The following is a 25,228-nucleotide window of genomic DNA, read 5'->3' as shown; positions in this document are numbered from 1 at the left end:
GATGTGAAACAGTTGAACCTTGACTGTGGAGACCTCCCAAGTGAAAGCGCTTTGGGCGTGTTTTGGTTTGTAGAGTCTGACACCATTGGATTTTAAATTCAAAGTAAACAAAAACCAAACACAAAAAGAGGTATCCTTTCCATAGTTAGCAGCATATATGATCCTTTGGGTTTCATAACTCCATTTGTGCTCCATGCAAAACAGTTGTTGCAATGCCTTCAGATGAAACAATATGCATGGGATCAAGAAATAGATGATGCTTCACGAGGAAAGTGGCAACTATGGCAACAGAACTTACCTAGATTAGAGGAAATCCATATTCCACGTTCTTACAAGCCTAAGGAATTTGGCAAGGTGCTATCATGCCAGCTACATCTTTTCTCTGACGCCAGTGATGTTGGATATGGAGTCGCGGCTTATCTCCGCCTCTTGAATGAAGTTAACATGGTTCATTGTGTCTTGGTTATGGCCAAGTCTAGAGTTGCCCCACTGAAGAAGATAACCATTCCTAGAATGGAACTCACGGCAGCTGCCCTTGCTGTACGACTGTCTGGCATGATCACTCAGGAGCTTCAGTATCACATACATGACACCATATTTTGGACAGACAGTATGTCTGTCTTAAGATACATCTCAAGCACAACTTCACGTTTCAAAACATGTATGGCTAACCGCATTGCTGTAATACTTGAAGCTACAGCTGTACATCAGTGGAGATTCGTTGACACAAAGTCAAATCCTGCAGACTATGCTTCAAGGGGTATAAATCTTGGCAATCAAAGGCAGATGAACTGTTGGTTTAATGGACCAAGGTTTCTTTGGCAGCCTGAAGCTGATTGGCCTCAGTCAGACATCTTGCCGAGTACTTCCATGGAAAATGACCCTGAAGTAAAGCAGTCTGTAAATTATGCTACTTTACATCTAGACAATGGTGTTTTCAACAGACTTGTGGACCACTATTCTAGCTGGAAAAAATTGAAAAGAGAACTTCGACAGAAGAATTCGCGTAATAACGATGAATGCAAAGATGACTTTGACAATTATCAGATGTCTACTGATGTGCTTCAGAGTGCTGAAAAATTACTGATTCAAAACTGTCAGTGTCAACACTTCTCAAAGGATCTTGAAATCTTGAGAGAAAAGAATTTCTCACTCTCAGGTAAGACAGTAAGAAAGACCAGTGCCTTATATAAGCTTGATCCATTTCTCGAAAATGATGTTATCCGAGTGGGCGGACGCCTTGAGAAATCCAAGATCAACTTTGAATCAAAGCACCCAATAGTTTTGCCAAAAGAACTGTCATCTGTCTAACCTTATAGTTAATGATGCTCACAAGGCAGTTGGACATCTTGGAAAGAATGCTGTTCTGGCCCATCTCAGGCAGAGGTTCTGGATAATTGGAGCCAGATCTATCATCAAATCACAGCTTGCAAAATGTGTCATTTGTCGTAAGTATCAAGCCCCTGCTGGTCAACAGAAAATGGTCTTCAAGTATACGATCTTGAGTTGAACCGGTTAAAGCCAGACATGCCCCCTTTCACCAATGTTGGTATTGACTACTTCGGCGCATTTCAAGTCAAGCGTGGTAGAAGCCGTGTCAAAAGGTATGGTGTGCTTTTCACCTGTATGGCTATTCGGGCTATTCATCTGGAAGTAGCAAGCACTTTGGATACTGATTCATGCATAAATGCCATCAGGAGGTTTATTGCCAGGCGTGGTCCACCCAAGAGTATTCGATCTGACAATGGTACCAATCTAGTTGGTAGTGAACGGGAGCTTCGTGAAGCACTCTCCAGCTTCAATCAATCAAAGTTAACTTCAGCATTGGTAAACGAAGGTATTAAATGGCATTTCAGCCCTCCAGCAGCTTCACACTATGGTGGTATTTGGGAAAGAATGATACGAACTGTACGCAAAATCATTACTCACTGGTGCATGAGCAGGTCATAAAGTTAGATGATGAATCTCTAAATACACTTTTCTGTGAAGTTGAAGCCATAGTGAATGGAAGGCCATTACAGATGTGCCATGCAGTCCTAATGATCTGATACCCATAACGCCGAATCACCTTCTGTATTTGAGTTCTGGTGAGACGATGCCCATTGGCACATTTTCTAAAGATGATGTGTACAGCCAGCGCAGATGGAAACAAGTACAATATCTAGCAGATATATTCTGGAAAAGATGGAGCAGAGAATACCTCCCCTTATTGCAGGAAAGAGAAAATGGAACACTAACAAGAAAAACATTCAAGTTGGAAATATTGTGCTTGTCATGGACAGTTCACCACGTAATGCATGAGCACTAGGTCGTGTCACTGACGTTTTCAGAGACAGAAGGGACTTAGTGCGAACTGTGAAAGTTAAAACTGCTACTTCTGAACTCACGAGACCTATTGACAACCTGTGTGTTATTCTGAAGAATAGTAGAACAGTACAGTGATTGAAATGGATAGATTTATTGAATGCGACGAGAAGTATTAAGATATGTATCTGTACAATGAACAGTGAATGTGTGATTCAATTGTTTACTGATGAGCAAATTGTAGGCCATTGGGGTGTTATAACCTTGATTTTTGTGGATAGTTGGACAGATGTGGATGGCTTCTGGCTTCCAGATCTTATATGTAGCAGTATTTGAGGAAGGTACGTTGATGTTGTCCAATGTACGTCAATCCGTTTTTACACTTCAACCTGCATCTATAGGTAAACATCAATGTAACATTATCTAACATTGTATAAACATCTGTTATGAGCATGTTATCATTATGTTTGTAAAAATACATATATAAAAATGTCTGCAAAACCTTTATTAATAATGTACACGTAAAAGAGGTGCTGGGGATCACCAACGCGTGCACATTGAATGTAGTCATATATGAAAAATGAACAGTTTTATATTCAGCATACCAGATACCCGAGAATGGGCTACACTGGCGATAATTAAATATTCACTTGTGGGGTGGGAGTCATATGTGTTAAAGGAGTGAGTGATTGAGTATGGTTTTATGCCGCTGTTAGCAATATTCCAGCAATATCACGGCCGGGGATACCAGAAATGGACTTCAGATTATTATAATGATATCAGATTATTGTCAGAATAATAACATACTGGTGCATGTCCAAATCTGTTTCAGTCAACATGGATTATTCATTATTCATCATAATCAAAATCAGATTATTATGTCAGAATAAGGAAGAATAGAGTAACTTACACTAACTTAGAGTTTATAGTCTGTCTCACAGTCCCTGAACCACATTAATTTCCCTACTGCCAAGCCCTCTCTGCAGTGCTAAAGCCCTAAATAAAGCAAGTCTAGATTTCCTCAGGTTCAGGGTCTGTTAACATCTGCAAGAAAACTAACTCACTTTGGGGGTCGGATTACAAAGTAATCATATCTAACTACCATGGCTGGCTGGACCAACATCCTCACCAGTGGCCTGGAATCTTGCCTCACATTTTCATCTGTCAACTCTTAATTAACAAGCACATTGGGTGACATGAAGCTATAGTGGAGGCCTTGTGCACAGTTTCTGGTCTTGAAGAGACAAATCAAGCAAAATCTTGGGGAAAGGTTCCTCCTGAATGTAATGTTGTAAAAAAGTATTGTTTCATTGTCTGATTTGGGTCCACACATAGCAGCCCAATTGTAAATGCGGTTAAGGATTTAATTGTAATTAAAACAAGGGTTATTTTTCTTATTCCTGATATAAGATTATTGTGTGAAAGGAAAGAGTTCCTTCTGTTCCCCCAAATCTAAACCTAAACTTCAACCTAAACCTAAACCTTAGCCTAACCTAAATTTTGGGCTTTTAATCATTTTGTGTGTTCTCTAGTAATTGTTGCATTAAGTTTCGTTATAATTCTAGAATATTTATACATATTATTTGGGATGGGGGAACGGGAGGAACTCTTACCGTGTGAAACTATGGTGTGTTTTTAGTATCTCTTTTTATCTAATTGTTCAACCGTAAAACAAATGGCAGGGACCTAGCACTCATGAAGAGTAAGTGATTGAGTGAGTTTGGGTTTACACTGCATTCAGTAATATTCCATATATGGCGGCGGTCTGTAAATAAGTCGAGTCTGGACCAGACAATCCAGTGGTCAACAGTGTGACCATCTACGCAATTGGGATACGATGACATGTGTCAACCAAGTCAGCAAGCCTGACCACCCGACCCCGTTAGTCGCCTTCTCATGAAGAACCAAATTCTAAAGGCACAGCATCTCGGAATTAAATCTGTTTACCTTCGTGATGTGATTGAGGCATGCAAGATGAAATCTAGTGAGGATGATCTTGTATCTAGAAATACCCAGAACATCTTCAAGCGTAAGACAGATGCTGGCCTTTTAACTTCCATTGAACAGTTTGTTTAAAAAAAGGTGGTTATCTATATCCTCTTCGCATATCATACAAATGGAAACTTTTAAATTTGGAGATAAGTTCAAATTCATAAATAATTTGGTTGGTGTTCCACACAGATCTTGCACCTTGGTCATCTAGTGCCCAAGTGACATTGTGGGCTGCAAGTTTCCCAACAGTAAAATGTTAGGCAGTAGGGGCACTTGACTGGCCCACATGAGGTGATGACAGCATGGAGATAGGACAGGGCTTAACAGGAGGACCAATAAATATGCCTTTCACTTATAGCGTTATCTGATGGTTGTATGATGTGACTTCTAATTGGTAATGACCCCAGCACGTGTAACCCCAATGCAGATGTGCTTAGTCTCTGAATCTCTGGTCTCCCTAGGGCTCCTTTTCAATATAAATGGGCTTGTTTGTTACTATCCAAATTATATATATTCAGAGACTAAGCCTTAGTCTATAGAGTTTACAACGTACATTAAAATTGATTGTATTGGATACATCACACAATAACAGCCCGACCATAGGGCGTGCTACTTTTTAAAACTTACCGTCCGGCCGCAAAACAGACAGACTAACAGACAGAAGTTTTATTCAGTAAAAAGTCACACATCACATGAATGGTACACATAGAGTTATAAACAAGCTCTGCTCTTAATTTTAAGTTGTACGTTATATAAAAATAGACAAACATTCTTAATCACATCAACATTGGTAGATTGCATAATATTTATAAAGTTATTTATTACAGGAGGTTGACTAAAATATTTCACTATATATTTATGTCGAGCATCAGAAAAAACATTCACAGATATACAAAATATGCCACTCATCTTCAACAACATTAATACCTTTTGATTTCCAAATAAACAAAATCTTTCATTAGAAGCAATATTTTCATATCTCCCAGTCTCTATTGCTAAGTTTACATTTCCACATCTGAATTTTGAAAGGGCAGATCTCACATTTAAACAAATTTAAGTATTTTTCTACATCTAATAGGGTTTTATACTAACAATAATAAATAGTTTTGTGTGAATTTTCAATGGAAGTATTGCAGGATTGCTTTAAATTATCAGTGAGTCCAATATCCTGACTGACCCACGCATAGCCAAAACCATAAATAAAATATGTTTAACATTAGTTTTTTGTTTCTTTGTTTTTTATTACTAATAACGGTACATGGTATTTTACATTTCATCAAGGTAATGCAGATAACATAACGCATGTTACAGTTGATGAATTTTTGATGCCGTTATTAATAACTTGAGATGAAAAAAAGAAGAGAAAAAGAGAAAAAAATAAAGAGGATAGGGAAAGAGAGAGGTAAGGGAAAGTGACAGGTAGGGGAAAGTAAGAGGTGAGGGTGCAGAAGAGAGAAACTCACCATGCTAATCTGAAATTTAGTCGTCTTGAAAGAGACATAACCATTTTGTTTTAAAGTCAGAGTGGCGTTCCCCGAAAATATATTTTTCCAAATGGTAGTGTTTTTATATGAGGTAGAAGAGTTGATCAAAATTTAATTCTGCGGAGGTATATCTTACTTTATTAATATATTCCATAGTGATAATGAAAATATGATTAACTAATACACTTGCTTCAGGGTCCCCAGGTAGAAACTTAGTAATATCGATATTGAGGCAAGCGCCAGTCTTGGAATTGTACCAGCTTGTAAACTGAGAGATAAGATGTTTAGTTTTCTCACATAAAAAGAATAAGCGCTCAAGAGTTTTTATTTCTTGGCCACAAAAAGTACAGAGATTACCGTGATTAATACCTATTTTACATAGAAATGACTTTGTTGAAACTATTCTGTGCATCAATTTAAACTGGAAGTTCCTAGCCGTATTTTCTATAGTGGTAGTATTTATCATGGCAAAACACTCGGTGAGATAATTCTCTGATAGAGTAGTATTAAGCTTGGATTCCCATCTATGTTGAAGATTATCTAATGATATTCCATGATTGTCACACAGCTGTGAGTAAACAAATTTACAATCAGCCGAGTTACATACTTGTATAAGAATAATACAGTTTCTTGTAACTAATTCATCAACAATAGGTGTAGCCTTAAGAAAATTAAGGTATTGTTTAGGTATGTATTTAAAAATATCTGAAGTAGAGAAGGTATGTTTCATGGAGATTAAAATCTTCTTTTAGTATTTCAAAAGGTTTAAAATCACCTGTAATTGATATGATGTCCCGCATATTTTTCATTCCTTTTCTACACCACGAGACAAACAAGCCTATGTCACCAAATGGTACAAAGTTCAAAATTGGTAGACAAATAAAGTCTTCTAGTAATACAAGAGTAACATACTAAGACATCTTTCCAAAAATAATTTTTAATGTTTTTGGAGTATAATAGTAGTTTTTCTCCTTGAAAATTAAATAGATCAATGTCCCCAAAAGGCGATAATGATTCAAATGTTATGTGCTGCCATAATCCTTTTGCTGTGAATAGTCTTTTGATCGACTTGATCTTCATATATTATATTATGAACTATATTTTGACTTTAGGTCTTGGCTCATTTTGTTTGTACCACCCCAAATAAACCCGTGAAAATACCATTCGATTTTTCAAAATATGTCCTATTTCCTTTGCCTAGAGTCTTATGCCCAGTAGACAGATGAATTGTTTAATCTTTCTGCTGGAGTATATTATCCCAGTATCCTTGGTGCTGCAAGTCGGAGGTCCACTTGTATGTAGCATCGTCTTTTATGATACTCCATGGTGGGTCGGGAGCTTGGATGATGAATCTTTTATACATTAACATGGAACTTGAAACCCCCCTGAGAAAAAAACCCGTCAGCTTGATAATGATCAAAGCACAAATGATAGTTATAGACCATTAAAACAGGTAGACTACTGGCCAAGATATCTAGTGATAGAATCTCCAGATAAAAAAACAATTAAACTCAGTCCGTTTGCTGTTTCTAAAGCAGTGTATGATATTGCAGGAGACGCTATAAATATCAAGCGAATGAGATCTGGGTCGTTACTCATAGAATGTAGTAAACGACAACAAGCAACTAACCTGCTGTCAATTGATACGCTGGCTGGATTCCCTGTTTCAGTGTCAATCCATCGTACACTGAATTCAAGTAAAGGCATAGTCAGGGATCGAAATCATCTTTTGGAGGACATGACGGAGCTTGACATCATGCTTGAACTCAAAGATCAAAGTGTTACGTACGTGAAACGTTTTACGAGGCGTCATAATTCGAAGTGGTTCCAACTAACACATATTTGTTCTCATTTGTCTCTCCAACGGCACCAAAAACAATCAAAGCCGGGTATTGCAATCTTCAAGTTGAATTGTATATTCCAAATCCACTGAGGTGCTTTAAATGCCAGAAGTTTGGTCATGGGATAAATTCTTGCTCAAAGCCTCTAACTTGTGCTCATTGTTGGGAGCAATCTCATGTCACAGAAGACTGTACAAACAACTTTTAAAAATGTGTCAATTGTTCAGGTAAGCTTTCCTCTTCTTCAAAAGATTGCCCGGTATGGAAGAGGGAAATGGAATTGAAAATACAACATTCACAAAACATCAGCTATGCTGAAGCTAAGAAACTTGTTCCATCTGTTTACCCAAAATGACTCTTATGCTTCCGCTATGTAAAGACCACTCACGACCACAGTCTCAGTTAAATGTCAGACACAGATGCCATGGATAAAATCTACTTCTGCTGAACCCCAACCCAAATCAAGAATTGTTGACACGAGGACAATCTGCTACACATACTGCAGAAGTGTTACGAGCTACAGTGACGTCATCTCAACCTCAGTCTATGCCTTCTTCACAGAAGGATTCCGCATGTCCAAAGACTCAACTAGATAAAACAAAGTCCTCCGGTACAAACGTTCATTCAAAATACAAATCAGATTCGTGTCAATCAAAAACATATACATGGAACTCAAGTTACACAAACTGTGAAAGGAAACCAAAAGCTAAATAGAATCAACCAAAGCGATAGACTCGCTAAAGATGAGTTCCAGCTTTTTAACAAGTTTGGGTCTCTCGAAGATATGGATACATCCGAACTTATCCATCATCGGACAGGGAGTTTATCACCTTCTGAATCAAGGCGTGGTAGATCACCAATAAATGCACCCAAATCATGAATCATTCACAAAATATAGTACAGTGGAATTGTAGAGGGTTAAGGGCTAATTTTAATGAATTGCAGCTTTTAGTCCAAGATTTTGCACCACGAGCATTCTGTCTGCAGGAAACGTATCTGAAACAGACAGATACTTTTAATTTACGTCAGTACGATGCAACTCTTACAACTTATCTCCAAGCTGTTGCAGTGAGACTTACTCTTCACGTTGCCTTTACATTATGTTCTCTGTATATTCCGCCTTCTTCAACACTCCACCAGTCTGATCTTCAATTTCTCTATGATCAACTTCCGAAGCCGTGCATTGTAATGGGTGATCTTAATGGCCATAACCCACTCTTGGGTGGTACAAATACTAACACTAAAGGTAAATTACTAGAAGATTTTATATCAAATAATGACCTGTGTATATACAATGATGACTGAAGCACGTATCTGCATTCTACAACCTGCACCTACTCTTCTCTGGATTTGTCTCTTGCAGACTCTAATCTACTTCATGAATTTGATTGGTCAGTCCACGATGACCTTTGAGGAAGTGACCACTTTCCAACTCTCCTATCAGAAATTTCTCCATCTGATGTTCCTTCTTACACAAGATGGATTTTTTATAAGGCAGATTGGTCCTTGTTTAAACTTTATGCACATCCAAACTAAGACCCGAATGTTTCAGTGATATAGCTGATCAAATTCAGGCATTTTCTGACGTTGTAAATGAAATAGCTGCAAAGTGTATACCACAATCCTCTATAACTCCACGTGTACGGAAGCCGTGGTTTAATGCAGACTGTAAACAGGCTAGAAAAGCTAGGAAAAAGGCAGAGAATTATTTCGACATCACCCGACTGTCTATAACTTAAATATATTTAAAATACTAAATGCGAAGGCACGTCGTACCTTTAAACAAAACAAACGGCATTCTTGGAGGAACTATGTCTCCAAAATTAATACACGCACACCGATGTCTAAGGTATGGAACATGGTTCAGAGAATAAAAGGCAAAGGTTCAAAATCTGCTGTTCACCATCTTAGAGATGGTGATAATTTAATTACTGACAAATCTAAAATTGCTAATAAAATTGGCGAAACTCTTGCCAAAAATTCTTCATCGGAAAATTATGTTCCTGAGTTTCAGAGGTATCAGAAACAACAGGAAAAGACAAACCTTAATTTTGAATCAAATAACGGTGAAGATTATAATGAAGGATTTTCATTACATGGGCTACATACAGCTCTTGAGCAAGCTCACCGCAGCGGGTGATGACAATATACATTATCAGCTACTGAATTCTTGCCTGAACCATGTCTGATCACCCTTTTAGATATATTTGACCAAATATGGACATCTGGGAATTTTCCTCCTTCGTTGCGTAATGCAATTGTAGTACCCATTCCAAAACCTGCCGGGATCACACAGATCCATCAAATTACCGGCCGATATCTTTAACCAGCTGCGTCTGTAAAACCATGGAACGAATGGTAAATAACAGATTAATTTGGTATCTTGAAACCAATAACTTAATTACAAATATACAATGTGGTTTCCGGAAAAATCGTAGCACTATTGATCATTTAGTACGATTGGAATCCTATGTCATGAATGCGAATGCAACTAAATCTAGTATCAATTTTCTTTGATTTGGAGAAAGCCTACGATACTACCTGGAAGCACGGCATTCTAAAAGATGTATATGATTTTGGTTTAAGGGGTCGTTTACCTCTTTTTATATCTCAGTTTTTTCACAGACAGGCAATTTCAAGTCCAAGTGGGATCAACCATGTCTGATCATTATAATCAGGATCAGGGTGTCCCAAAAGGCAGTATTTTGTCTGTAACCATATTTAGTAATAAAATAAACAGCCTTTCAAGGGTGTTAAATGATTCAGTTGACGGATCACTTTTCGTGGGTGATTTTAATGTTTCTTGTCGTGGTAAAAATATGCATACAATAGAGTGACAATTACAATCATGTCTCAATATAAATCTTAAATGGTCAATTGAAAACGGTATTTTTAATTTTCTAAATTCAAAACAAATTATATACATTTCTGTAGAAAATACAAACCGCATAAAGACCCAGAACTATTTTTAAATGGCACACCCATCAAGGTTGTCAAAGAGGCCAAGTTCTTGGGACTTATTTATGACTCTCATCTGACTTGTTTACCACATATTAAATATTTAAAAAACTAAATGCCTGAAGGCACTCGACTTGTTGAAAGTTCTGTCAAATTCAAAGTGGGGAGGGGATCAGGCTACCCTCTTACATCTATATCGATCACTGGTCCGTTCAAAACTTGATTATGGCTCCATCGTGTATGGTGGAGCCTGTAAAAGCAACCTTAAAATTTATGATTCTGTCCACCACCAAGGTCCAAGTCTTTGTCAAAGTCAAAGTCAAAGTGTTTATTATACTTAAGGCCTCCGGCCCACATACGAGGAGAGTACATGATATACATATATAAATACACACAATAATACAAGGATGAAAAAAAATAAAGTTAACCAATGCTTAACAGTTCATTTCTTAAAGACAAAGCATGTTTTACATATAAGGCAAGATTGAGAATAACGTTTTCATTATTTGAGGATACAATTGACACAATTGATATTTTGACTGATGTTGCACTGGTATATATTTGGTTCTTAGATCAACATAAAATGGACAGAAAAATGTAAAATGGATTTCATTTTTAATGGCTGAATGACATAAATTTACATAATCTTAAACGTTTCTCTATTGACAATCTTCTACCCTTATTTACGAATAGTTCTGAAAGACCAAGTCGATATTGAATAATTTGCGTCTGAGATTTTGGGATGTTAGCACAGATAAGTATTTTTCTGGTTGAATGAGACTCTTGAAGGATCTATATAGATCGCAACGTGAACTTGTTTCTAATGTGAAATGCCATTCTTGATGATACATGTTGATTGATTGTTCTCGAAATTGGTTGAGAAATAGGGGAACATTGCCAACTGTTTGATTTAACCAGACAAACCCCAAATCGTGAGAAAATATAAGGTTTCTTATATGTGACGCCCATGTTGTTTTACCAATATTATCTAAATTGAGAAGCATATTATAAGCGAATTTTGGAATTCGTTGTTCGTGCATTCCGAGAATCTTAAACAAATACTTTAAGCATCTTATTTGTGAGTTGATAAAAAGAGGGTATCTACCACACTCGCCATATATCATGCAACTTGGCGTTGATTTACCAAAGGATAAAAATCTTTTATAAGCTTAATGATGCAATTTCTCAATACAATCATGTTTTTGGAACCCCCAAATTTCAGAGGCATATAGCATTATGGGTTGAATTTGAGAATCAAACAATTTAAAGTACATACTATGTGTTAAAACGCCTCAGTTCTGAGATACAGCCATGAGGTTGATTAATGCTTTCTTGGCTCGTGATGTCAAATCAGTTACACTTTTCTTGAAATTCATTGTATGAGTGAACAGTACACCCAGATAAGTACAGTGATTAGCAATAGTAATCAACTTTCCATTTAGGGACCATTTCTCATTTTTTGCCACAGGGCCTCCTCTTCTAACAATGACAACATTTGTTTTGTCAAAATTAACTGACAGTTTCCAATCATGCGTATAACGTTCTGGGATGTTAAGTTGATTTTGTAGTCCAACAATAGTATCTGATACTTGGATAACATCATCGGCAAATAGCAAAATCAATATTTCAATCGTGTCAGGAATCATTTGAATTCCATGTTTACCGCAATTTGTAATTTCAAAATACAATTCACTTATAAAGAAAGAGAACAAATTTGGACTTAAAATACAGCCTTGTCGAAGTCCAACTGGGCAATCAAAATAGTCGGTGGTATCATCCCCATAACGTACACGTGGTTTTATATTGGCATACATACATTTTAGAATATTATACATTTTGCCTTTAAAACCAGCCTTTCGTAAACATAACCATAATTTATGACGATCAACAGAATCAAACGCTTTTATAAAATCAACAAAAGCCACATAAATTTATTTTACGGCGCCTTAAGCATTTTTTGATAATTGCGTATAAGGTTAATATATTGTCTCAAGTAAAAAAGATTTTCTGAAGCCAGCCTGCGCCTCTGGAATTAGATCGTGCAGATTAGACCATTTTGTAATTCTTGTATTCAGTATTGATGTAAATATTTTTCCAAGGATGCTCATTAAGGAGATTCCTCTATAATTATCTGGATTATCAAAACAGCCTTTCTTTTGTATTGGGATAATAATTGAACACGACCAGCTTTTTGGAAATATACAACTTTCGAATATGGTATTAAAACATTTTTGGAGAAAAGGTAAAACCTCTGTCGTTGAACATTTTATCATTTCAATTATACCTGGCGATTTACCATTCTTTAAGTTGAATATAGCTTCCCTTATTTCGATTTCTGAAATGGGGGTGTCTAAAATATGCATATCTAAATCATTATCGGTGTCAGGCAAAGCGTCCATAAAATCACGATGTGTATCAATCTCATCATTAAAAACTGATTCATTCGAAAAAAACATTCTTGAAATGAGTAATCCATTCTGTTTTCGAAGTGTTTGATCTTGGACTTGACGTTTTTCGAAATGTCCGAAGCAGTTTCCAAAATTTAGAAGGAGAGTGTATGGAGTCAGTAAGTTTTTGTACCTTTTGTATAGAAAAATCAGTCTTATACTCTGTAGCAAGCTTTATACTTGTTTCTCATTTTGCAAAAATGTTTTCTGTTATGGTCTGTTCGTCTACATCTTTGTCTTAGAACTTCTCCTATTGACAGTATCTACGTTAAGGCAGATGAACCATCTCTTGCACAACGCCGTATAAAACTATCTTTACAATATATTACAAAACTGTACTCTAACAAATCTAACCCTGCATATAACTGTGTCTTCACTCCCTTCTATGAGGAGTTATACAACAAGAAATATTCTCTTGTTCCGCCTCTTGGGCTCAAAATTAAACAATTCATTTCTGCTGGCGGCATTGTTCTCGAAAGTATATCTCCTTCCCGTCTTCTTCCTTCTCCTCCTTGAGCAATTGGTTAGGCCACAGGTCGACCTAATATTAACTACATTTTAAAAATCAGAAACTAATGACTTACAATATAAACAAGGATATAATCAATTAAAAAGTAAATATAGTAACATCTAGTGTCTTCTGTGGGACTAGTTGGTGACAGAGTTCAGGTTTGATTCTTGGGTTTGTGCTTGGTTTGAGGTCTGGCTGGACTATGATTTGTTTTGGTTATTGGTGTCGGCATTCCTTGTGTTTTCGCATATTGTGGAATCGTTTTGTACAGTCATTGCTGTTAGTCACCATGGAATTCACACAGCAAGACATTCAGAATATGCTTGAAGTGTTTCAACGTGGAAAGGAAAACCCCAAAGCCAATACACCTGAAGACTTTGAACAATGGTTGAAAGGTTCCCTTACTGTTAAGACAGAACCTGCAACAGAAGGACCTAGCACTGCTGCCCAATCCTCTTCCGTTGTCTATCAACGTTTCCCAGGATTCCTCCATTTAGTGGTGACAGGCATGGGAAGGATACACCATATGATGTCTGGAGTTCTCATGTCAACAGTCTTCTGGAATCCAAGAGCTATCCCAAGGATGTCAAGGATCAAGCTATTAGGGATTCACTTAAGGGAGATGCCGCTAAGATAGCTGTGAACATGAGGCATGGAAGTGATATCTCCGCACTCCTAAGGAAACTGAAGATCATCTTTGATGTTGCCAACATAAAGGAATCACGAATGGCTCAGTTTTACAGTGCCAAGCAGAATAATGATGAAGATGTTTCCATGTGGAGTTGTCGTTTGGAGGAACTGTTGGCTCGTGCAATAAAAGATAGCCCTGGACACATAGATGGAGATGAGATGCTTCGGAACATGCTCTGGACGGGACCACGGGATCTTTAAAGAACATCTCTGGACACAAGTTTGATTCTTCTGACAACTTTGATGACCTATTACAAGCTCTACGGGAAACTGAGAACGATCAGTTGTGCTCTGCCAAGCCAAGTAAACCAACCATAACAGCCACTGCAAAGAGAGCTACAGAGCAGCAGCCTCCTGAGTGGAAGAAGGCCATACTAAACAAGCTTACAACAGAGGTAGTGGAAATCAAACAAGCCAGTACAAGAGGAGAGGACTTACAATATCATCATAGGGGAAGTAGACCACGACAACAAGCACCTGGACATCATAATTGGACAAGCAACCCTGGTCATGGTCCACCACAAGCAAGATATGATTCACCGAGAAATACTCAGCAAGGTTATTCAGATTACCAACCTACAACAGAACAGTACTCTGCAGAACCAAGGACATACACAGTATTATTGCCACGTGAGACTGGACCATAGTAGGACAGGACGAGCTTTAAACTCGCACAGACCTGTGGGCAGGGGCCGCCTGTAGGCATCTATGAGTGCCCCAAGCCAAAGCCGATACCTGACGAGGTGGTTGGAAATGCCAATGAAGTGGATGTCATTATAGGAGGAGTGCAGGTTCGATCATTGCTGGATACGGGAGTAACTGTTTCCATTCTATGACAGTCATTTTATGATACATACTTGAAGCATGTTCCCTTGGAGCCTTTACAAGATATCCTTAACATGGAGTGTGCAGGTGGGGAATCTTTACCAAACACAGGGTACGTTGATGTTAACCTAGAGGCAAAAGGAATCGGATTTGAGGAGCCCATTTCTTGTTTATTCCTAATCTCCAAAGATACCAACTATAACAACAAAGTGCCAGCTTTATTAGGAACAAACATTCTTTCTCATCTAATGGATCAATGCAGGAGCAAACATGGGGTTAAGTTTCTTCAGAAAGCAGCTTTGTATACACCATGGTATTTGGCTATGCGTAGTTTGACTTTACATGAAAGAAAACCTCACAGAAATGGTGGAAAGCTTGGACTTGTGAGGAATGCTGAAGCTGCCAATATCTATATCCCTGCTAACAGTGAAATCGTCATTAGCGGCCAGATAGTTCGGAACGTGAACTTCCCTAAGGTCTGTGCCATGCTACAACCCACTGACAGTGCAGCTATTCCAAGCGACCTTGACATTGCCCCGTCTATTGTTGACTACAACTGTGAACATCCTGGAACCGTTGATGTACATGTAGCCAATGTAACTACTCAGACTGTTGTTATCAGACCACGTGCTCTGTTATGTGAACTCCACCCTGTACTAATCCAAAGTATCTTACCCCTTGAGACAGAAGATGTAAGAAAGGTCATTGAACAAGTCGACATTGAACAAGAAGGCCTCTCTGAAAAGGAACTGGAGTTAGGATTGAACATCATCACCAAATTCAAAGACATTTTTTTCAAAAGGGGATGATGACGTTGTCAATGATATCCATTTCAAGCAGCGACATCGCCGAATACCTCCAGCCATGTACGATGAAGCCTACAGTCACCTTCAACAACTTCTGTCTGCTGGAGTGATAAGACACACACAGTCCTTGGGCATCAAATGTGGTCTTAGTACGCCAACACAATGGAGATATAAGAGTATGTGTGGACTGCCGCAAGTTCAATTCGCAGATTTTGAAAGACTCTTATGCTTTGCCACGGGTAGAAGAATTGTTAGATTGTTTGGGCGGCATGAAATACTTCTCTGTTCTTGACATGAAGTTTGGATACCATCAGGTAGAGATAGTAGAGAAACACAAAGAAAGAACAGCATTTACCATTGGGCCACTCTGTTTCTACGAGTTCAGTCGGATGCCATTCGGACTTTGTAATGCCCCTGCAACCTACCAACGATTAATGGAAAACTGTCTCTCAGGATTACATCTGAAAATCTGCCTCGTCTTAATTGATGATTTGATTTTTTTCTCTAAGACCTATGAGGAACATCTGGAACGTTTGGAATGTGTATTTCAACGACTTAGAGAATGTGGCCTGAAATTAGTCCCAAAGCAATGCAAATTTTTCAAAGATCGTATGAAATATGTTGGCTATATGGTCTCTGAAAATGGAATTGTGGCAAATCCAGAGAAGACTGAAAAGATCAAAACATGGCCCACACCAACAAGTCCAGAGGAAGTCAGAAAGTTTTTGGGATTTGCCGAATACTATAGAAAATTTGTCAAGGACTTCTCCAAAAATGCTAAACCTCTATCGGAATAGATGCCAAAGATACATTCAAAGAAATCAAATCAAGGAAAGACAAAGTTGACCGAGTACAGTGGATATGGTGACCTGTTCAGGAAAAAGCCTTTCAAGAGTTGCGAGATCACCTGACAACACCTCGTATTCTTGGGTATGTTGACTACTCCAAGCCATTTGAGTTACACATTGATGCTAGCACACATGGACTGGGGGCTGTTTTATATCAGCATCATGATGAACATCTTGAAATAATTGCTTATGCCAGCTGAGGATTGAATAAGTCTGGACGCAACTACTCCGCCCACAAACTGGAGTTCTTATGTCTGAAATGGGCCATAACAGAGAAATGTCATGATTATTTGTACGGTCATGTGTTTTCTGTCCTTACGGATAACAACCCACTCACGTATGTCCTCACCAGTGCCAAGCTAGATGCAACAGGCCATAGATGGCTGGCTGCTTTATCTACTTACAACTTCAACATACAGTATCCTCCAGGAAAGTCAAATGTTGATGCAGAAGCACTGCACTGACTTCAACAGCCAGTGATAACATCATAACATCAGAATCTATCGATGCCATTTGTAACATGACAGCTGCACCCAGTTTAGTGAAAAGTATCTGTGTGTCATCAGCAGTAGTGGACGACTCAGGGTTAGCCACGACAGAGGATACCTGCGATTTGAATGCACGTGACTGGAGGAGAGCTCAGGCCAAAGATTCTGCCTTGAAAACAGTCATTTAACATCTCTGGAGTGGAACAAGACTAAAGCATCAAGCTTGCATTGGTGATACAGAATTGATCACCTTGAACAAGAGTTTTTCTAACTTCAAATTGTGTCAGGATACAGGATAACATCAGTGGATGGAGAAGATTGCAAGCAATTAGTGTTGCCAAAGAAATTTAGACAGTCTGCACTTCAGTGTCTTCATGATCAGATTGGCCATGCTGGACGAGACAGGACGTATTCCCTCATAAAAGAACGACTCTACTTGCCAGGAAAGACAAAGAACATCGATTATGTGCAGAACTGTGAAAGATGCCTTAGAAGAAAAACTTCAACAGCAGTGAGAGCTCCGTTAGTCAACATCAAAACTTCACAGCCTATGGAATTAGTATGCATGGATTTCTTGACCCTTGAACCATATAAAGGAGGAAAACAACACATCTTATTTGTAACAGATCACTTTACACAGTATGCACAGGCTTATCCTACCAGAATATGACAGCAAGAACAACAGCTGAAGTTTTCTTACAAAACTTTGGGGTGCAGTATGGTTTACCGAAACGAATCCATTCCGATCAAGGCGCAAATTTTGAAGGAAAGTTGATGACTGAACTCTGTCACCTCACTAACATGGAGAAGAGTCGGACAACACCATACCATCCAATGGGCAACGGTCTCTGTGAAAGATTTAATAGAACACTTCTAAATATGCTTGCAACACTTAACCCTGATGCGAAGAGAGACTGGAAATCTCATGTAGGCCCACTTGTACATGCGTATAACTCTACACGGCATGAATCAACAGGTTACTCTCCATATTTCCTGATGTATGGCAGGCATCTCAGACTACCAGTTGAGTTGGCATTTGGCCTTGATATCGACTGACTGACTGAGTTTTACGCCGCTTTTAGCAATATTTCAGCAACATCACGGCGGGGGACACCAGAAATGGGCTTCACACATTGTACCCATGTGGGGATTCAAACCCGGGTCTTCGGCGTGACGAGCCAACGCTTTAACCACTAGGCTACCCCACCGCCCCCCCTTGATATCGAACCAAGTACATCCAAGTCAAAGTCAAAGAGGTTTATTGTACAAACGCATCCGGCCCATATACATTGGAGTTATACATATACATTATACATATGGTGCAATAAGTAGTAATTAGTGATCCAAACAGCAAATCATGATACAGGCAGTAAATTATGTACAAGTAGTGAAATACGATGGACCTACAAAACTTTGTATCCGATTGCTACGTTTAATAAGAGCATAATTGATATAGTACGACAGCTTTATTATTACATGCTGGTCAGTTGATGAAACAAGTAGTTTAAATGCTAATAAGGTGTAGGTCAGCTATATATAGAGTCAAAAATACTTCACATTCTTTCTTCAGGGCACAGCAAGAGATGGTAAGATGGTTAAATTGTTATATATTGCTGAGTCTGTGTGATATACTCAAGACAAAGATAATCAGTTCCATTATACACTCTTTCTTACAGAATGTCACAAGAATAAAAAGAACAAGATATGGTATGGGATTGGTCCTCAACTGCCTGATGCTTGTTGGTTGGGGATTCTTCATTGCTTGAGATCTGTGTGAGGTTGTACGAAATCTGCCTCCCAAACGTGATGAGTCACTCTGGTCGCGGTAAGCAGCAGCGGCCGAGAGGTTTCCACGGATGACGAGTTCAGAGGTGAGCAGTCGGGAACGGTGTGTTTCCACGGAGAAAGCACGGTTGTTCCCACAGAAAGCACCCACACCATGCAACTTCAGCCCCCGAATTTGTCGACTTCCTGTACACAACATTGGGTATACCGTTCACGACGTAGTCTCCAGACTCTATGCCTGCCGTCCGCAAATCTGAGGGTAAACCTAGATTCATCGCTAAAGACGACTCGATTCCAATCTTTCTGGGTCCATCAGAGGTGACGTTGGGCCAACAGCAGACGTTGACGTTGATGAAACGGCGTCAATATTGGCCCACGATATGGACGTCGAGAATGGAAATTGGCAGCCCGCAACCGATTTCGAATGGTCTGTGAGGACAGTCGACCTCTAAACATCTCAGCCCTGGTTCGTGTAGCAGGCAGAAATCTGTCACGTAGGTGACGTAGGACGATTTGACGGTCTTCTGCTCGTGACGTCACACGTGGACGACCCGACCTTGGGCGATCAGAAGTGGTGCCAGTTTGTTGTAGACGACATCGTTAATCATACGCAGTACGACGGTTGCATCCCATTGCTCTTGCGACGTCAATAACTGATCTTCTCGCTTGCAACATGCCAACGGCACGTTCACGTTGCACATTTGACAATCGTGACATTTCAAGTACCGTTAGAACTGTGGTTTAAAAGTGTTTTTTCAATTCTTGAGGCCAATGCAAACACGTGCATATGAAGAAAACTTCGATGCGAAGATCACGTGATCGACTGCACGTGCAAAACCTGATTTGGCACTAACGTCATTTGCACGAGGAATGGATGGGTTTGACTGGGTTTTGCTAACGTTTTCTAGAGTCGAAAGATAGGGATCCCATTTCGGATACATAGATGTATCATCAGAGAAAAATTATTCATTAGTTTTCAAATTACATTTTGTGAAGTTCCATTTTTGACTCAGTATATTTCGTACGCAAATCTTTATACAAAGGACATACAAGTAAAAAAATGGATTTTATTTTCCACATCTACATTACACAGTGGGCACATTCTCTTAGTTGTTCAATATAAACATGTCTTCCTTCGTTTACCATTATGTTGATCAAACCTTACCTAAAACGTATAAATGGATATCTTAATATCTTTGATGTTAAAAACGACAGATATTTCTCCTGCTGGAGTAGTGATTTGTATATTCTATAAGAGTCGTACCGTGAACTATTATGTATTACTGAATGCCATTCTTGATTAAACATATTAAAACTTCTTTCTCGAAACTGAGTTAAAAACAAACTTGCATCACCAACTGACTGACTTAACCATACAAAACCATAACCATGTGCAAACAGAAGATTTCTTACATGAGATGCCCATGTCACTTTACCAATGTTGTCCAAATGAACAAGCATGTTATAAGCCTTTTTGGGTAATCTATGTTCTTGCATACACAATATCTTAAACCAGATTTTATACATCGAATATGAGCATTTATATACAGGGGATACCTCCCACATTCACCGTACACCATACAATTCGGTCTAGAGGGTCCTACATGTAAAAATTTCTTACAAGCCATCAGATGTATTTTTTCTATGCATTCATATCTCCGGAATCCCCAAATCTCGGATCCATACAAAAAATAGGCTGAATGTGACAATCAAATAGTTTAAAGTAAATACTGGGCGTCAACACACCAATTTTACACAAGGCAGATACAAGACCTATCAATGCTTTCTTAGCTTTCAATGATAATTCAGTAACAGATGTTTTCCAGTTCATAGCAGATGTAAACTTAATACCAAGATAAGTGTAATGATCAGAGACAATTACAGGTTGGTCATTTAAGGACCACCTTTCTTTAGAAGATATCCGACCACCTTTTCTAAATATAACAATATTAGTTTTATCTAGATTAACGGATAAATCCCATGTTTTAGTATACCGTTCCAAAATGTTTAACTGGGTTTGTAGTCCAACTACAGATTCTGATAAAAAAATTACGTCATCAGCAATTAAAGAATAAAAAGTTCTAAGAGATCTGGAAATACATTTGGATGCCATGCTTAGCATTTGCGATAATATCGTAGTACAATTCATTGATAAACAGGGAAAACAGAATTGGACTCACAACACATCCTTGTCTTAAGCCAACGGGGCAGTTGAAAAAATCAGTCTTATCATCACCACAACGTACACAAGCTATCACATTAATACACATTGCTTTTAAAATTGAATAAATTCAGCATTACTTAAAGAATATCACAATTTAGAACGACTGACAGAATCAAATGCTTTACGGAAATCAACGAAAGCTACATATAATTTACGCTTACGACGGGATAGACATTTCTGGGCTAGTGCAATTAGTGTAAAGATATGATCAGAAGTTGAATATTTCTTTCTAAAGCCTACTTGTGATTCGGGAATTTTATCATTTAGTGAGTCTGTTATTTAGAACAGATGTAAAGACTTTACCTAAAATACTCATAAGGGAAATTCCTCTATAATTATCTGGATTGGTGACATCACCTTTCTTATGTAAGGGAACAATAACTGATCGCGCCCAACAACGGGGGAAAATACCATTTTCAAACAATTTATTAAAACACTTATTCAAAAAGGGCATGATAACAAACTCTGAACTTTTAAGCATTCCCAACAAAATCATTATGAAATACATTTTTAAAATGATTTTTTAAAGTGTGTCAGTACACCAAAACTCTACGGGATAGACTTAAACAAGCCTATGATCTTGCTTCTAAAGCTGTGAACAAACCTCAAGCAAGACAGAAAGAGACGTATGACGTCAAAGCTACAGAAGCCATGCTGGAGACGGGAGATCGGGTTCTGGTGAAAATAGTAGCATTTGATGGCAAGCGATCGCTGATAAATGGGGAAAGGACGTCTATGTCGTTCTGAAACAACCAAACCCAGGGAAGACAAGGACACTCCATAGGAATTTGTTACTTCCTATCGGTTCTTTACCAATCCCAGATGCATCTGTACCAGTATTAAGATAAAAATCCAAGGTGTCAAGACCTCATTCTGGAGCATCTGACCAGAAATTCCCTGAGGAATTGCAAACCAAGGAGAGTTCAGATGATGATGTTGATGATGACATAATGTTACCTTTGACACGACCAGACCCTTCAAATTCAGTTGGTACACCAGCTGATGGGCCAGCTGAAGGTGAGGTTGAAGTGGATACAGATACCATTCTGGACGTAGATCAAGGTCAAGCAATGAACCACGAAGATCAAGGTCATGCAGAAGATCACGAAGATCAAGGTCATGCAGAAGATCACATAGATTAGGTTCAAGCAGACGATCGCATAGATCAAGATAACGAAGAAGCAGCCGACGTAGCTGACATTCCAGATCTTCCAGCAGTGGAACCTAATGTTCCCCCGCCTGATGCAGCCTGCGGGACATCGACTCCAGATAGACCTGTATCCGAACATCGTAGGAGAAGGATATTGCCGACCCCACCTCTCCGTAGGTCACAAAGAGCCAGGATAAAACCAGGTTGCCAAACAAGTGAAGACTACGTTATGGCAGTATCTGCAGTTAACAAGGAAGAATGGATCTCTCGGGCGGATTACCTTAGCTCTCCTATTGCTAAGGGGATATTTTCCAACAAAGCTTCAGATGCTCTAGTTGAATTGCCTGCAGAATAATTTACAATATATACCATATGTTCATGTTCACAACAATGTAAAGGAAGGTTTAATGTTACATATACAGCAAGCATTGTCTTCTAATTTTGCAGAATTTGTACAAGGAATGACTTAAATTTCATTGATAAGAACATGTATCAGTTATCACTCGCTTTCACTTAACTTGTAGCTTTGAGGGTACAATGTGTGAGCCTATTTCTGGTGTCCGCCACCGTGATATTGTTCGGCTTAAAACAAAACTCACTCACTCACTGTAGGTCTGATTACATGGAATATTGTTGTTTCTGCTAATGACGAGAGGTCTGTAGGTCCTTTCATATTTGTCACAATGACTTCAAGTACGCCTGCAGATATGTTTGTGCACAGGCCACGCCTTCCTCTGACATGCCCGGTCACAGTAGAACACAAGGTGACATCCCGTGCATTTCTTGCACTCTGATGATGTCCTGCCACAACTGTCACAAGAATGGGTGGAAGGCCTGGAGGCCTGGGATGTCATATCCTGGTCCCTGGAGGAGTCATGTTTTCCAAGACGGGTCTCGGCTATCGATGTAAATCTTTCTGAAACATCGTGAAAATATGAAAAAAAAAGTCTTTGTTCGTGGAATGGTTCAAGAAATGGTCCCAATAATTGATCTCACGTTCTGATCATGAGATTTGATTATATTAACTGCGCTGACAATGATGGACTCACTACACTGATTTGAACAATTCAGTGACAGTCATTCGTCTCACTGACATCTAATGATCTAAAACATTTAAAGCATTACATACGAACATACATAAAGTCAGGTTATAACAAACTATAACATTCAATGTGTCTGTGATGTGAGTATAACAATATTTACATTCGTTAAAACTCGTTTCTAAAACAACAAAACAATACTTTTACTCATGACATCCTCTTCTGTAATCCCCGACAGATGCATATTGTACGTCTCATAATCCATGTACGGGTATCTTGCTCTCAAGTATGTTCTCATCACCCATCTTTTGTCTGGTTCCTGACAGTAGTCTTGGGCTCTCCGGTAAGAGTTCAGTTCCAGAATTTGCATCAGAATTGAAAACCCCTGTGCGAAAATTTGCTGTATTAGGAATATATATTGTATCTAGCGATGGTCAATATTCTGCATTCGGAATATTCACAAACATATTATCACTTTGATAATTGTAATAATTTTAATAGATGAAGGTAGTTACCGGAGCCAAATATTTGGAAGACTGTGAATCCAATTCCATACACCCCCAGAGCAGGGGAAGGAAGGGTGAGCTTTCTTCTTGGCTGATTTTGTCTTTCGCTAGGAGCTGCGTCATTTTATCCAAATCTATGAAAGTCAAAAACAGCGTTGGTTTATTCTCATAAATCTTCAGATCCTCCAGATAGAATCTGCTGTTGACTCTGATAGACGGATCTGCTTGACTTGGAACTCTGATGGACACGATTGTTGGTACCTGTTGTTAAAAACGGAAAAACGTAACAGACCCACTCTGGAGTGACGTTTCAACAGGATAACAACACAAGACCACATGTTGCTCGAGTTGTACAGCAGTATCTTAACAGAGCAAGGTTTACGTGTTACACTGGTCCGCAAGATCCCCTTATTTGTCACCCATTAAACAAGCCTGGGAAGAAAAGGAGCGACACAAGGGAACGGCTAGTTTCATGAAGAGTTCTTGTTTTCCATCGTGCTACATACATATCATACATATGGCACACAAATCATAAGTTAAAATGCATTACACGTATTTTCAAAAGGGAACAATATTTCGTTGAATTTATGAGTATCATTGCTGATTCTCTGAACGGACTCGACATACATATTTTATATCGCAACTGCAAGAGATTCTTTCTAAAAGCTCACTGGCCCGGACCTCTACAACGAACTGAACGTCAATTTTATTATTGCTTCATTAATTATTGTCATTAGGTGATGGATTTAATAAAGAATCTAAAGATAATATATACCAATCATTCATTTCTTGAATGTTTACTTACGCCTAATGAAAATGGAACAGTTTTCATCAGGTATAATACTATGGACTGGAACTGTTTCAATGGTGTGGCAGTCTGCAAATCAGGAAGAGGTCCAAAGTGCATGCATCGAGCATAACAACTAATTGAGACCTCTCCAAACGGCGACCGTGGGAAGTCTGGAAGATTCAAAATGAAGCCTGCATCAAGTTTCTTCCAGGGTAAAAGTCGGTCTCCTTGAGTGAAACTGGGATCCTTTTCGAAGCGAGCTTCAATAGTTCCTCTCTTCCTGGATAGTTTGATGTTGCTGGACTTGATGTTGATACCGCATGCAAATCGAAGTGTCTTACTAAAGCCTGTACACCTGATAATGTGAAATGGAAACTAATAATATAATCATGTAAACCACGTGTCAGGTTTCAGTTTCTCTAGCCCGCAACGGCATTACATATTGACATTTAGAAAACAATTTGATTTTTGAACTAAATGTAAAATGTTGGAGACGCATCATCACCCGTTTCAGAAAAAAACATTACATTAACCTTTAT

At 38.7% G+C, this 25,228-nt stretch overlaps 1 protein-coding gene across 8 annotated transcripts in view; it reads right to left on the bottom strand.

The window, feature by feature from the left end:
* LOC124286789 overlaps positions 1-25,228 on the bottom strand; it is a 61,540-nt gene that overhangs the window by 24,906 nt on the left and 11,406 nt on the right. For 2 of the 8 annotated variants that reach the window (XM_046723226.1, XM_046723218.1), the window contains 4 exons: positions 24,705-25,044; positions 23,909-24,160; positions 23,595-23,778; positions 21,685-23,269 (listed from right to left, as the gene is read on the bottom strand). The exons of 3 other annotated variants lie outside the window; for them this stretch is intronic. In XM_046723226.1, coding sequence (XP_046579182.1) covers positions 23,043-23,269; positions 23,595-23,778; positions 23,909-24,160; positions 24,705-25,044 — 1,003 coding nt within the window. In that variant the 3' untranslated portion in view covers positions 21,685-23,042. Of the gene's footprint in view, positions 1-21,684; positions 23,270-23,594; positions 23,779-23,908; positions 24,161-24,704; positions 25,045-25,228 lie in introns of those variants that run through there. 3 more of the 8 variants (XM_046723219.1, XM_046723225.1, XM_046723220.1) reach the window with 2 other exon arrangements.

Source organism: Haliotis rubra, unplaced genomic scaffold (genome assembly GCF_003918875.1).
Source record: "Haliotis rubra isolate DU_JTF1 unplaced genomic scaffold, ASM391887v1 Scf391, whole genome shotgun sequence".
NCBI classification, from domain to species: Eukaryota; Metazoa; Mollusca; class Gastropoda; order Lepetellida; family Haliotidae; genus Haliotis; species Haliotis rubra.
Note: the sequence above shows the minus strand (reverse complement) of the source record. Positions and strands in the feature narration are given on the sequence as shown.